Source organism: Microtus ochrogaster, linkage group LG1 (genome assembly GCF_000317375.1).
Source record: "Microtus ochrogaster isolate Prairie Vole_2 linkage group LG1, MicOch1.0, whole genome shotgun sequence".
Taxonomy (NCBI): domain Eukaryota; kingdom Metazoa; phylum Chordata; class Mammalia; order Rodentia; family Cricetidae; genus Microtus; species Microtus ochrogaster.
This window is the reverse complement of record NC_022027.1, coordinates 27579390-27594792: the sequence shown is the minus strand read 5'-3', so window position 1 is coordinate 27594792 and position 15403 is coordinate 27579390. Positions and strand designations below refer to the sequence as shown.

At 36.0% G+C, this 15403-nt stretch overlaps 1 protein-coding gene across 3 annotated transcripts in view; it reads left to right on the top strand.

The window, feature by feature from the left end:
* Gabra4 (gamma-aminobutyric acid type A receptor alpha4 subunit) overlaps positions 1–15403 on the top strand; it is a 74657-nt gene that overhangs the window by 18816 nt on the left and 40438 nt on the right. Inside the window, exons 7-8 of one of the 3 annotated variants that reach the window (XM_005359312.3) lie at positions 4338–4490; positions 11527–11786. The exons of 1 other annotated variant lie outside the window; for it this stretch is intronic. In XM_005359312.3, coding sequence (XP_005359369.1) covers positions 4338–4490; positions 11527–11786 — 413 coding nt within the window. The remainder of the gene's footprint in view (positions 1–4337; positions 4491–11526; positions 11787–15403) is intronic. One more of the 3 variants, XM_013350818.2, reaches the window with a different exon arrangement.

Here is a 15403-nt window from a genome sequence, read left to right as displayed (position 1 = left end):
GGATCCTCCAATCTCTGCTTCCCCTGTTCTGAGATAACAAGCCTGGCTTACCTCACCATGCTTTTTTTTTTATGTGGTCTCAACTTATATCTTTATATTTTTATGGCAAGAATTTTGTCAACTAAGATATCTGCCCTGCTCCCTCCTAGTGAAATTTTTAATGGCAAAAGTCAGTGTGCCACTTGGCATCAGCAAATGGAGTTTTGTCTGGTTTCTTTCATCGATATCTTCAGTGTTTTCAGGGGAATTTTCTTCCCGAGAAGTCAAGCTGATATATTTATACTCTTAATTCAGTTTAAAATAAATTTTGAGTTTGTGAGACAGGAGAAATGAATAGATTTTTTTTACATAGACTCAAAAGCCAATAATGTTAAATATGTTAAAAACCATTTTAACAAAATATGAGGAAAAAGTCTGGCTCTGATTTTGTGGTGCTTTTCAATTTTTTATTAACATTACCCAATTGTATGGTGCCATTTTTGCCCTTTGTTCCAAAGCAAAACCAAAAGCAAAAGCATGCTTGCAAAGTACATATACTGTCATTTAAGTGAGTGGGTGGCTATACTGGAGATTCTTGGATTTTGAAATATGAATAGAAATAATCTTAAATTTTAGCTTCCATCATGAGAAAATTGGCTATTTATAGCTTATTCCAAAATGGTATTTCTTCCATACTTATTTTTGCCAGGAATAATTAATTAATGATAGTTATCTTAATTCACTTAAACTGTATTAAGATATCTTAACCAAAATATGATGTGGGAGTCCCCTTTGTATGCTATGATTAGCATTAATGAATAAAGAAACTTCTTTGTACCTATAGCAGGGCAGAACTTAGCTAGGCAGTGGAAACTAAGCTGAATGCTGGGAGAAAGAAGGGCGAAGTCAGGGAGAAGCCGTGGAGCCACTGCCAGAGTCAGATGTGCTGAAACTTTAGCTGGTAAGCCACGGCCACGTGGTGATACACAGATTAATAGAAATGGGTTAAATTAATATGAGTTAGCCAATAAAAAGCTAGAGCTAAGGATTTAAGCAAGCAAGGATTTAAGCTAGTGGGGTGGCCAGCAAAAACAAGCAGCTTCCCTCCAATAAAAATATCACAAACTGGGTATTTATATAAAGAACAAACTTCTTTTTCAAGCCTAGGATCTAGAAAGATCGAAGTTAGGGTGCTTTCAGACCCAGTGCTTTCTGAGATCTTGTTTCCTGTAACATGGAATAGTTTCAAGAGACCTCAACCTGGGAATAGGGAAGGATTACCAAGGAAGATTATTTGAAATAAATGCTAATGCTGACCTTGAGTACTCCACCCTCATATGCTAATCCCCTATCAAAGACTAGTTCCTATATCATGTTGAAGATTAGGTTTCAATATGTGATTCCCCATCCCTCTGTCTGATACAGGATCTCACATAGCCCTGGATGCCTTGAAGGTTGCTATTTAGCCCAAGATAGCCTTAAAATGAAGCTTCATCAGCCCCAGCCTTTGTAGTGCTGAAATTCAGGGTGTAACATTGAGCAAGACACAGTGTGACTTTTTAAAACCAGTATTTAGACAATAGTGGTAGTTAGAATGTAGTCAGTATTTAGCGTCTTACAGGGTCATTCCCAATTCCTTCCTTGCATTGAATTCTTTTAAACAATCTGTGGAGATTGTACTGTTGCCATTTATATTTTTCTAATGAGGAGCATGTAAATATAATGTGCTTAAGTAATTTGAATGGTATTAAATGCCAAGTTCCCAAATTCATAGAAGCTCTGTGTTCTGTAAACTCTTAACAGGCCTTGGATGTCACTGTATTAGTAAAACAAATACAACAAAAGCTGGGTAGTTATTGTAATATCTTGAACAATGGTGTGAAATGAGGAAGGGTGTTTTTTGTTTTTTTAAGATTTGTATCGATAAAGCACCCATCTGAAGGGGAATGAGTCTAAAGAAGGCAAACTCATGGAAGCAGAGTAGGATGATGCCTTCTAGAGATTTGGGAGGGATTCCAGAGAAACAAGTATTCCCAAACACACAGCTCACCATTCCAGCTACACAAAACAAGCAACCCTAGGGACCTTCTGGCCACCTACTGCAAATTGTTAACAGTTGTAATAGGGGACGGGTATTAGATGTTCCTATCACAAAAATACAGTAAGCAAGATGCTGAGAAGAAACTTCTGGAGGTGATGGATTCTGGATGACAGACTGTGGTCTGTCATTTTTACTGACGAATATGTACCTCTAAACTCCTTAAGTAGTATATACTTTAAATATGGACAAGATTTTGAATATACATTATACCTCAAAACATGGCTTAGGAATTTGAAGCAAGGGACAAGAAATGTTGAGAATTTAACTGTTCGCAGTTGAAATTAATTCATGAGGTTGCTCATTGTGAAATAGTTTAGGTCGCAGTGCCCTCACTTGAAACTGCTTTGTATGAATCCAAGTACCCTGTTATGAAAGTGTTGGCATTGTTTCTCTCCCCCAATCTCATGTGTATTTTTTTTTAAGTTTTCAATTTTGAGATCATAATTGCAACATTTCTCCATGCCTTTCCTCCCTCCAAAACCTTCCCATATACCTGTCTGCATTCTCCTTCAAATTCAGGGCCTCTTTTTTTTCACTAATTGCTATTGCATGCATTTATGTATGCATAAACATGTTTATTCCTAAATATAACATTTTCAGCTCAAATAATGGTGTGTGTGTGTGTGTGTGTGTGTTTGTGTGTTATTTTCAAGATTGAGTATTTGGCACTGGAAAATCAAGTGGCAGGCTCATCCATGGGGAAGACCACCTTTCCCCCGCTTAGCTTTCTTGAGTTGCCTATAGGTCTTGTGTAGGGTTTTCTCCCTCTGCTTTGACATGTCCATTGGTACTTTCCTTGTTCAGTTCACATTTAAACAGTCATAATGATGAGACATTATGGGTATAGTTTCGGTATTACAATAGGAGACACAAACTAGAAAACACTCAATCTTGCAGCAAACCTCCCAATCCTCTGGCTCTTAGAATCTTTCTGCTATCTCAGCCACAATGCTTGTAAATTCCAGTGTCTTGTGTCTTTCCGGTACCTGTCACATACATCATCATTTTTGGCATATCCTCTTTACATTAATTATGAAACAATGAGACAGCCTCCTAGCAGGGTACCTCTATTTCTTATGACATTCTGAATTTGTTGATTTTCCTATCTGTGAGTTTGAAAATATGTCTGGGAGTAGAGATTTATAAATCTTTAGCTTAAACAGTGAATGTTCACTGGATCTTCAATAACAGTCTGTATATATTTCTTCTAGTAAAACTGGTTGTCAGCTGGTTGTAAATTGTTTATTTACTCCCTGAATTTTTAAAGTTGTATTTCTGTGATATCTTTGTATCTTTGCTTATGTATGCGGCATGTAGAAATATAATTAATACAGCTTCTCCCTACATGTGTGTACATGTACTGGTATAAAATACGTTTGAGTAAAATATATTTATATTTATATAACTTTTATAGAAATTTATGTTTCATGTCTTTCCAAAATTAAGCTTTTCATTTTGTATGTATGTATGTTTGTGTGTTTACATTTTTCATTTGCTTTTCTATAAATACCAAGCCTAAATTCTGCTTTTAAAAATGCTGAATATTGTGACTGGATAGATTGCTCAGTGGATAATGTGCTCACTGCGGAAGCATAACAACTCAAGTTCAGATCCCTAGGACTCTTGTGAAAAGCCGGTTGTGATGGTTTGTGCCAGCAATCTTAGCGCTGGGTAGGCAGAGACAAAAAGATCCTGTTTGTTGGTCAACCAGCTTTAAGAACTGTTTATCTTGAGGTTCACTGACAGACTGGGAGTCAAATAAACAAACAAACAAATAAATAAGTAGATGCATAAAGAAATAGGACAGCTACAGAATAAGTCACAAAATGTCCAGCATTGACCTCTGGCTTCTACATGAAAGTGAACATACAGTGTGTGTACACATGCACACATATGAATATGTACATTTTCATATACCACACATACACACAAATACTGAAAATGAAAGATAACTGTTTTAGCATATTAGACCTTTAAAACAGAAAACACTGTCATCTTTTGAAGTCATAGCCCATGATTAAATTGCTTAATCTATAAATAGAAAATATAATTTTCTGAATAATAATGATATTCAATATCATCTTCTCTTTTGCTCTCCTGCCCACAGTAGGGAACTATGCACTTCTCATTGAAATATGCAGAGATAATTGACAATTGATTTGCTAGGAATGCTGATCGTTAGTCTAACATGCGAGCATGAAGCGAATGAATAATTTCCTACAGGACCAATAATGTATTTTCTTCATTTTCCTGGCAGGTGAATACATTGTTATGACAGTTTACTTCCACCTCAGACGGAAGATGGGCTATTTTATGATTCAGACGTATATCCCATGTATTATGACAGTGATCCTTTCTCAAGTTTCTTTCTGGATAAATAAGGAGTCTGTTCCAGCTAGAACTGTGTTTGGTAATTTCAATTTATTTCTTGGATACTTTTGTTCACATTACATTTCTGGTGGTGACTCATGGTAAGAACCCTTTGCTATTTCTTAGAAAATATTACAGACTCGTATACCAAACCACACTGAATAAGGAACTGTTTAAGTTTTCATTTCGAACTGGTCACTATAACATGCTGCTGCTTGGGGAGATAAGGGCAACCTGTCACTTCTGATGTCTTGTCAGATTTCCCTTTTTGAGACCCAGTCATGTGAAAACCAATTGGAAATGTGGATATAATTTCTCTGTCAGTGACATTCTTGGTCTGCTAGCCTAATGCTGTGTAATTGAATTAACATTAAGTCTAGGTGTTAAAATGAAGAGCATAGACAGATTAAAATAAAGCAAATAAAAGTCATGGCTGACTGCACAGGGAAGCTTTAGAATAACCTGGTTTTTTTTAGAGGAAACGAACAAATGCAAATGGTCTAAAGGCATTGAATGGGAAGGTATTCTGTGCACACTCTCTCACCTCATTATTGTATCCTATGTGCATAACTTCCGGTTTTACTTTCTAAACTAGTACTTTTTTTTTCTTTTTGTTCTTAATATGTTTCTTCTGTAATATTCTAAATGATAAGCCTTTTAGGATGTATAGGTTTATCATTTTTACATTAAATAAGTCTTTTATACATCAGGGATGCTTCTATATCTTCATATTATTTACAGTTCAATTTATTTATTGTAATATAGTTCTTTATTCTTTATTCCTTTTCAACTTTATCAACATCATGAAGTGTTGGGAAAAGAAAGTGATGAGACTTCTTACAGAGTGGAGGCATCGGTCTCCTGAAATACGCTGGGTTCTCCTTTTTGCCTTTCAGTTTGGTTGCATTTAACTGTGGGTACAACATTTTTTTGTCATACAACAACTGCAGGGATGCTGGTGAGGAATTCATGGGAACTTTCCATCTTACTTTGCTGTAACTGCAACCCCTTCCAAAAGCAGCTCAGGGAGTCAAGGTTTATTATGGCTCGTGACTTCAGACAGATTCCAAAGCAGACAGTAGTAGCAGCACTGGCCCTGGAAGGAGCATCAGATACCTGCTGTCACGGTTGTGGGGAGGAAGTAGAAAACATAAGCTGTTGCCAGGACTGGAGTAACCTCCAGAGGCCATCTAATGAGATACATCTGTCAGGAAGGTCCTGCCTCTGAATGGTTTCACAACCTTCGCTGTAGTGTCATGAGCTGCAGATAGAGAATTCAAAACATGACCCTCTGAGAACACTGGGATTCAAACCACAGCACTCCCCATCTTCAGATAAGAGTGTCTTGGTGTCTTCAACAAATAGGAAATACTTTTATAAAGGCATTTCTTCCACATATAACCAGTGTCTCTGTAATTCTAAAGGTATTTGAATCATAGTCAAAACTCATACAGAGAGCTAGTATTAGAGGTAGGGTTTGATCTAAGGCAGAGAGTGAGCAGGAATAATGGTTCAAGCTACTTCATAAAGTTATGAAAGTTTAATTAAATAACTGCACATTGAAACAGTGGAACAAATGTTATCTGCTAAATATATATGTGAAAATGAAATATGGAAAATATATCTAAGGATTAGATACTAATATTGAAAGGTTAGGATTTAAAATTCAAATATATCACTTATTTCCTCCATCCATTAATTGAGTTAATATACTTACCCTTCAAAGCTGGTGAAGATTTGAAAAGCATTTTATTAGTTTTTAAAATAGAATAGTGTCTTTTGATACTATTCACCATCCCCCAATCTTCCATCTAACTCCTCCTAGGTCCATCCTCCAACTTCTTTTCTCTCTCAAATTTATGTTCACTCTCTTTTTATGAATAATAATCCACACAGTCCAGCCTGTACTACAGATATCCTCACACATGTGCGGTTTCCACTGGAGTATGGTAGACCTTATAGGGGCCATACCCTTAAAGAAAACTGACTCTCTCTCCCCAAGGACCCATCAACTCTTAATGAACCTCAGTTAGAAAGTGAGTTCTTTATCATTCCTGTTCCCACTAGAATGTTATCTACTTGATCTTGTACAGGTCCCACGCATTAACCACAATTTCTCTGAGTTTTTGAGTGTAGCAGCCCTCATGTCCGGAGATACCATTTTAGACCAGTACTCAAGCACTTAAGGCAGACACCATTACTTATCAAATAAAAACTTCTCTGCCAGATGAGGGATGCCACCACTCAATTTGTAGGTTATGTATGTTTCAGATACCTCCCTCCAGTCAAATAAAACAGACTTCTAGTTGCTAACCAAAACCTGATATTAAGACCCTATTGCTGAAGTCATGAGACATGGAGAAATCAAGTTGGTACTGACCAGGAGGTTGCTTCCCTGCTGGCTAGCTTTCACAGATCTGCAGCGTGCTTTGTAAAGTCATCGGCAGTCTTATCCAGCTGTAAACCATGTGAACTACAAAACTGACCAGCATGGCAACATCTTCCCATGAGTATAATACTGGCATGAGTGTTGTGGGGGCAACAAACCACTTTCTGATTGCATTTGAGGCCTGCTCCACAGGAGAAAAATCCCAGAAGTAAATCTACTACCACTATTATCACACCAAGTGATTATAGTGTTAAACTGCCCCTAAATTTGCATACCCATACCCATAGATGAGCGCAGCTCTCACACCTTATCAGAGTGATTACATGGTGCAGTGGACAATGTAGAAACTCACAATCATTCATCATGCCTAAAATAAATATAGGTGAAATTCTCATTTGGGGACCTTTACATAAGTAGGGAATTGAAATACCCTAAGACTTTATGAGGGTTTAAAGAGTGATTAACACAGGAAACTGATTGTATGATCTATGCTCCCTCCCATACAATCCCAGCAGTGAGTAGATGAACACGGTGCAGTCCTATTGCTTAGCGTTCACAACAGTTCAGCAAGCTAGGCATTCTCAATTTTTATAGATAAGGGAAACAGTACAGAGATATTAAAAACTTTTATCAAGCCATGTAATTATAAGTGGTACACCCAAGACAGTATTTATAACATTGAGAATTTAGTCCTGCTATTCTCACAGAAGCTATAATATGTAGGAGCCGGGAAGGGGCTTGCAAAGAATTTTGGAACTTTGATTGAGAACATTTTGTCAGTAGGAATTTTTTTTATCTAGAATATGAGATCTGCCTGCCTATGTATGCCTAGATCAATATTAGTTGTGATCACTGAGGGAAATCACAGCTATAATTAAATCTTCAAAAAACAAAGGCTATTTCACAATTGTAATTTTTAGACTGATCATCAAGGGTCTAGAATATTATTTCCCTTAGGGAAGTAAATCCCTACAAGGTTGGGGTCATTGGTTATTTACTCCATTTGAGATATAGGTGAATTTGAACTCTAGGCCAATATGACTCTTCCTCAGCTCTCATCCCCCCCTTCCACTCACAGAGGAACAGTATGCTGGGTCACAGGTAACACCAAGGTGAGCAAAACCCTGAAGCAACTCAAGTCTGAGAAGCAGGATATGTGGAATTCTTTCCAAAGGCCTTCTATCTTGAAATTTGTCTGACTCTAAGGTTTTTTTAAAAATTATTTCAGTGCGGTAAAACATTAAGCGCAAGTGGATGCCAGCTGGCATGTTGAAATCATTGCTATTTCATTTTCTAGGAATGGCCAGCCAAAAATTCACTCTTGTGTACAGTCTTAGCCTGCTCTTTCATTTCCTCTCTCCACTCCTGGGCCAGCTAATATGGTGCCTATTCAGCAGTCTAAATGCACGGACTGGCGACAATACTTGAACACACACAAATAATTAGCTCTTCGAAATGTTTTCAGGGTATGATTCTTATAGAAAGAGATAGCTTCTGCTTTCTGTTCAATCAGTGTTTATTCTGCCAAGTGACAGACCTGAAATCAAAGGGAATAAGTACATGCCTCCATTCCTATTGCGTTCTTCAAATTTGAACACAAGACAGAGAACGTTTAATGCCTAAAGAAATGACAAATTTTAAACCAGCCGTATGTACCATTCTTTTATGTTGGTATAAGCAGTGTGATTTAAGGTAAGCCATCAACCTGATTCTGAACAACTGAATTTCATTACTCAATATATAACTCAGTAATGACTTTAGTATTTTGTTTGTTGAATATCACCTAGGAATTATTTTTTCACATGACCATAGGCTAGAGGAAGACAGGAAAAAGTTATTGGCAGCAAAAATCATTCAACCACCAGAAACAAGAACAAAGTTTACAGTAGTAAGGGGACTCATAAGCTCCTTTATTTGAATTTAAGTTTCCTTTTTTTTTCCTTTTGATAGCACAGTATGGTCTCTGGAGACTTTTCTGAGCACTGGCTAGTATTCTCATTTAGAACACACTCTTAGCTTTTTACTGCTAGTACTTCCAGAATCATTTCTGTGGCATTAGAAGAAGCCCACTACTTAACCATTGTAGAACTTGTGAAATATTTTGAATTCTTAATAGTCTATTATAGATAAATTGTTATAAGCAAGAGGAAATTTAATTCATCTTCAAACTTTGTAGCTAAAGTTTCTGAATCCACCTTAGTATTTATTTATTTGTTTGTTTGTTTCCTATTCTTTGGGAGAATTGTGCCTTTTCACTGACATTTGAAACGAGGCCTAAATGTTTGAAGGTCTCTTTCAGGAAAAAGCCTGATAAATTCACTATGGGCCAATGTGTCGTTGGTATAGACATGCAAGTAATATACCTATTCAATGGAATAAAGTTTGTAAAAATCTACTTTGGGGTTTTGAAAAGATGGCTTAGGGGTTAAGAGTACTTTCTACTCTGCTAGTGGACCCACATAGTTCCAGCATCCACATAAATAGGCTTATACTGGCTTTCCATTCAAGCTCCAGGGGATCCAATGAGCTTTCTGGTCTCGGGCCACCTGCAACACATCATAATATTCATATACATATGCGTATGCATACCCATACATGATGTGGGACAATGGTCTGTATTCTGTCAATTATATTTTAAGTAAATGCTGATTGGCCAGTAGCCAGGCAGGAAGTAGAAGAAGGACAATGAGAAAAGGGGAATTCTGGGAAGAGGATTCTGCTTTCTGTAGTCCTGACCCAGCCAAGAAGAAGCAAGATGTGACTGCCTTGCTGAAAAAAGGTACCAAGCCACATGGCTAACATAGACAAGACTAATGGGCTAATATAAGTTATAAGAGTTAATAAGAAGGCTGAGCTAATGGGCCAATCAGTTTATAAGTAGACCTCTGTGTGATTTCTTTGGGACTTAATGATTATGGGGACCAGGCAGAACAGAAACCCTGACAAGACACACATAATAAAATCTCAAAACTTTACTTTAGACTAAGAAAATGCCTAAAATTATTAAACAACTTATGTAATACATATTGATATATAATTTTAGAATGTTCTTTAAAAGTTTATAGCTCATATGATACACAGATGCTCCAAATTTTTATCTTCTAGGAACTGATAGCTTAGGGAGAGACTGGAACTGGAGAACAAAGGTTGGACATAACCAAACTGTTTTTTTTTTAATTGAACATTTATGGTGCATCTGGCACTACATGACTGGTAATCCTTGAAGCAATATTTAACATGGTGCATGGTGACTCTTATCAAAATGGAAGCAGGGTGTTTGATTTTTTTTCCAAAGACCTTCTATCTTGAAATTTCTCTAAATCTAAGTTTGCTAATTATTCCAATATTCCTAATCCTTAAACATGAATAGACATCAGCTCGCATATTGAAACCATTGCTTTTGGTCTTAGGAACAATCTTAGGCTACTCTTACACTCCTTTCTACATTCACATATGTGTAACAGTAAAGGGATAGTACAAAGGCATAGTATAATCAGAGTCTAACTTGAAGATACAGTATTATTGTTTCTTCAAATAAAAGTATGATTATTCCTTTAATGCTGCAAAATTTCCTATATTTTCCATTGAGCAGGGATTATTTGCCTTTAAGCTGGGGATTGGCATTGATTGACATATACAGTAAAGATACCTTCATCATTGTCCTTATCACCAACATTTATACTACCACCATCACCATCATCCACAGATACCCAGGTGTATCAGCTTCAGGACCTATTCTAGGAGTTATGTTGAATGAGTACAAATGGGTATAATAAATCTCCCAGCAATTGCCAGGATAACCTAGATAATACTGATCAGATAAATATACATAAATGGAAATAGAGAAAATTGTGCAAATGTTAATACCTTCAAATATTGCATTGTTCTGTAGTTCTAGTGACAAGTAGCATTTTTCAAAGTTGGAGGCCAACTTTCTAGGTTAAAAAGGCACTTTTCCTAGAAATGTTACTTCAGAAAAGAATTGATGGAAGAAGGGCCCTATTGTTGTACCAAGAATTCTGCTTCAAGTTGTACAATGATGTGTGCCAGATGCCCACATTTCAAGGGCCAAATTGTTCCAGAAGTACCTTTAGCCAGAATGTACTTGTAGTTTTGATAAACAATGAATGTATTAATTTTATTCAGCATGTTATACTCGTTTAATAAGAACTTATAGATGATTTGTGATTTTTCAGACAATAAGTATTAGTGGTAATGGGCCTTGCTTACCTAGTATATTCATGCTTCCATTTAGAAAGCATTCCTGTCTGACTTCCCATTCCTGTCTGAGAATCACTGTTTCAGTTAATCTTCCTTTTTGGGGAGGTTTATGTATTGATTCCTTGGGTTATTGTTTCAGCTTCCAATACAGAATCAATGTGTGCTTTACATATTTGTATTTTTATAGTAATCTTAGAATGTACAGAAAAGTCCCAGTGAGCTTTTCAATCTTGAACCAAGTCACACTGAACTGTTGGTTACAGGAGCCAGAACTGAGCATCTCTTTCTTACTCCAAAACCTGTGCTGATTTCACTGAAGCAGAAGGATCAAACCCTCTATCAAAGGTGGTGGGTTTCACACAGTAGTAACTTTGTAAACTTCATTGCACCTTTTCCTTTGGGGTTAGTTGTCCTTTTATAGAAATAGCAGTAAACTGCTGTATCTCTTTGCTCTTTTGCACTGAAGGGATAACCACAGTCCTCACGATGACCACCCTAAGCATCAGTGCTCGACATTCGTTGCCCAAAGTATCCTATGCGACTGCCATGGATTGGTTCATAGCTGTCTGCTTTGCTTTTGTGTTTTCGGCTCTTATTGAGTTTGCTGCTGTCAACTATTTCACCAACATTCAAATGCAGAAAGCCAAAAAGAAAACATCGAAGCCTCCTCCAGAAATTCCACCTGCCCCAGTGTTGAGAGAAAATCACCCAGAAACGTCTCTCCAGGTATTTGACTTCATCTCCTTCCTTCTAGGTTTTAGCTCCTTAGTCAAATTTTTGTTGTAAGTGGAAAACAGAGGATTTGAATTTGTCAATGACATTTTGTAAGAATGGCAGAAGTATAGGAAAATATAAAATGATAAAATGTGCATTGATATTTTAGTTTTGTAATTTTTTAGTTATTTGACAGTATAATATAATGTGATTTGATATTTACCTCCATTCTAACTTCTCCCAGGTACAACTGACTTTCCCTACCCACCCAACGTTGAATCCTTTATTTATTTATTTTTAATCATCCTGTACAATTTGGGTTGCTTATGCATTCTTTGAAGTGTGGCCTTGGAACTTGGTCTACTTACCACGGCATACATTTAAAAAACAAAACCAACTCTTCCTCTCCCTGAGACTTTCAGTTGCCAGTACCCTCTCTCATGCTGGGATTTGGCCCAATTTGAACTTGTATAGGCCTTGGGAGTTCAAATGCAAAACTTGTATTGCTGTATCCAGGAGAGAGTGTTTCCTGGTAGTCATTCATCACCTCAGGCTTTTACATTCTTTCCATTTCCTTAGGCAGAATGGTCCCTGGGTCTTGGGAAGAAGGGGTGTTGATATAGATGTTCATTTAGGGCTGAGCATTCCCTTACCCTCTGCACCTTGGTTAGTTGTGTCTCTCAGTGTTAATCACCATCTGTCTGATGAAGGTTGAAAGATGCACTATGGATTTAACAAGTCATAAGGAGTTTGTTTAACACTGTAGACATTTAGCAGAATATAGGTTTTATGACCTATCTAGTTGAGTTACATGTTCTTGTCCCCAATAATAGTGCCAAGTATGGATGCTTTTCATCTTGTGACTGGGTCTTAAAGCTAATAAGAAAGTGGTTGGTTATTCCCATGATATTAAGTCACTGTTGAGGGAACTGGCATATTTTGCCATGCCAGCCATCATTGTAACTCTAAGAGTTCATAGGTGAGAAATCTGATGAACATTTTTTTCTTAGTTATCATAATGTTTGAGAGTCTATGAGACCTCATTGGTCAGAAACTCTGTAAGAGACAACAACCTTTATGACAATTAGCTCTTTCAATTGTTAACTTGTGGTGTCTTGTGGAGGCTTTTTCAACCCATTATAGAGTAACTCTATTTAAATTCTTTTTATATATGTCTATGTATGTATTTTAGAAATCTTCTACAGTAGTGGGCTTCTATCTGACTTTTTTTTAAAGGACTTTAGTATCAGTTATCTTTCTTCATATTCGCATGCCTACCAGCCACTACCCTAAACTATAACCCTTCTTCCTAACATATTGATATTTTAAAGCATTGTATATTGACTTAAAAGCTAAATAATCTATATATGACCTTGATACATGACAGAAGGCTATTTTTTTGCTTGAAAGTTCCTTTCAGTATTAAGGCTATTTTTTTCACAGAAATGGTAATAATGGAACATATACTGATAAGAGGCATCTGCTAATGGTGTTGAGAGAGCTGCAAAGATCACTTTTATAGAATTCATTGGCCAAAATAAAATGATAGTTCTTAACATAGCCCTGCGTTTCCTATTGGATGGCTCCCTTGTAGTAAAGAAGAAAATAATCTTAGAGACAAAACAATCCATAATTAAAACTGGTGTACATCCAAATGAATAATTCATTCTTTAAAGGACATATGTAAAAGAATGTAGAAAACATAATAAAACAACTGTTTTTTATATGACATATCAAAGATGCCTTTTTAAAAAAATAAGCCCCTTTTCCACATGGATTTTTCTTGTGTAAAAGCAGTGAAATTTACAAGAACATGGATAATCAAGCAGGCAGGCATTTTCAACCCCTTTTTTAATCTTCCTCTTCCACTCTTCTGCTATGTCCCTAAGACTCTTTCATTTCCTTTTGCTCATCTTCTTTTTTTTTATATGTAGACAGATCCCTGTGGTTTTGTACCCTAACCAACTATAATTTCCGTGAATGACTCTATAAAACTGCTTGGTCTGCATTTACCCAAACAAAATGTAATAGAAATCAACTTGTTTTCCTTCTACTAACTTTTATCTCATCCTTTCTTTGTTCATTTTTTCATTCAAAAACAACTATGAGCCAGACATTGCACAGAAGCTAAGAATCAATAATGTATTTTTTAAAAAGTCATACACTATGGAAACTGTATCTATTTCTATGCAGCAAGGGAGTAGAGGCAGACAGTTTTCTTTTAATTAATTTAATTTTCTTTTAATGTAATTTAAGTAATGACACATCTGGAGTGTTAAATGAAGCTGCCATGAAGGGTAGGGAAGCCTTTATAGATCAAAAGTCTACCTTGAAAGGTTTAACCCTTTATATGCCTTCAGTCTTGGTTCTGCTCCCACAGTCTCCAGATGCTACAAGAGTAGCTAAGGAAATGAATGCTTTTCATCAAGTAATTTAAATAGTTAAAATTTTCTTCTAAGTGAATTCATCAGGATTTTCAAAATGCTTAGAATAGTTTTGCATAGTGTTTTCATTTTTAAAAGTTACTGCTCAAACTTTACTCTTTCCCACTTCCCATGGGTAAATTCACAGCTTGTCTTTTGTTGTTTTATTATTTTGCTTGGCCACATTGAAACTATATGATCTTTTTTCTGCAACTTTTTAGTCACTGAATCTTGGGTCTATTTTACCATTTATTATTTTATTGTGATTGATTTATGCTTTAAATTAATTATGTCTTTCTGCAGGTTAAATTTGTTACATTTTTCAAGATACTTGAGTATGCTTAATATTTGTTTGTTTTCATGCTTTTTTTTGAAGTTTCTTTTGCTTTTTTATTTAAGAATAAAATTTCTTTTACTGAATTCAGATCTCTTCTGTATAGAGACTTCTATGATTCATAATTTGAGAAAATATTATCAGAATTATTTGCTATGTATTCTGGAGTAACATTGAGATAAGAATATAGAGATAATATTAAAATTTCTAGATAAGATTTTTTTTAGTTTAACCCTGCTAATTATTTTATTGCAAGTCTTCAGAAATATTGATTTGAGTGATATTTTATTGTCACCTGATTTATGATTTATAATTAGTCTATAACTACATTATAATTTTATATTTAAAGTTATTATCTTTAGCAACAACTTTTTTTGTGTTTTGTTCGTTTTGTTTTTATGGTTTTTCTAGACAGGGTTTCTCTGTAGCTTTGGAGCCTGTCCTGCAAGTCACTCTGTAGCCCAGGCTGGCCTCAAACTCGGAGAGATCTGCCTGCCAGCTACCTCCTGAGTTAAACCATTATTATTTAACTTTTTAAAAGACCCCTATAGTCTTCACATTTTTTTAAATATGTACAAACTTGTTTCATAAATATTGACAGATTGCACTAATTTTTCTTTTGACATTTTTTGCACATTAGAGTCAATGATGTCCACAGTTTAAGGGTTCATAACTGCTTTATGTCTGCATTAATCAATGAATTTAGTCATAAAACTATCCTCTATTTTTCCACATGAATGCTTTTCCCTTGAAATCCTTCTGCTTTTAATTCCAACTGCCTTCTCTCCTCCCTCCCTTCATTTCTCACTTCATTCCTCCCTCCCTCTCCTATCTCCTTTCCTTCTTTCCTTCTTTCCTTCTTTCCTTCTTTC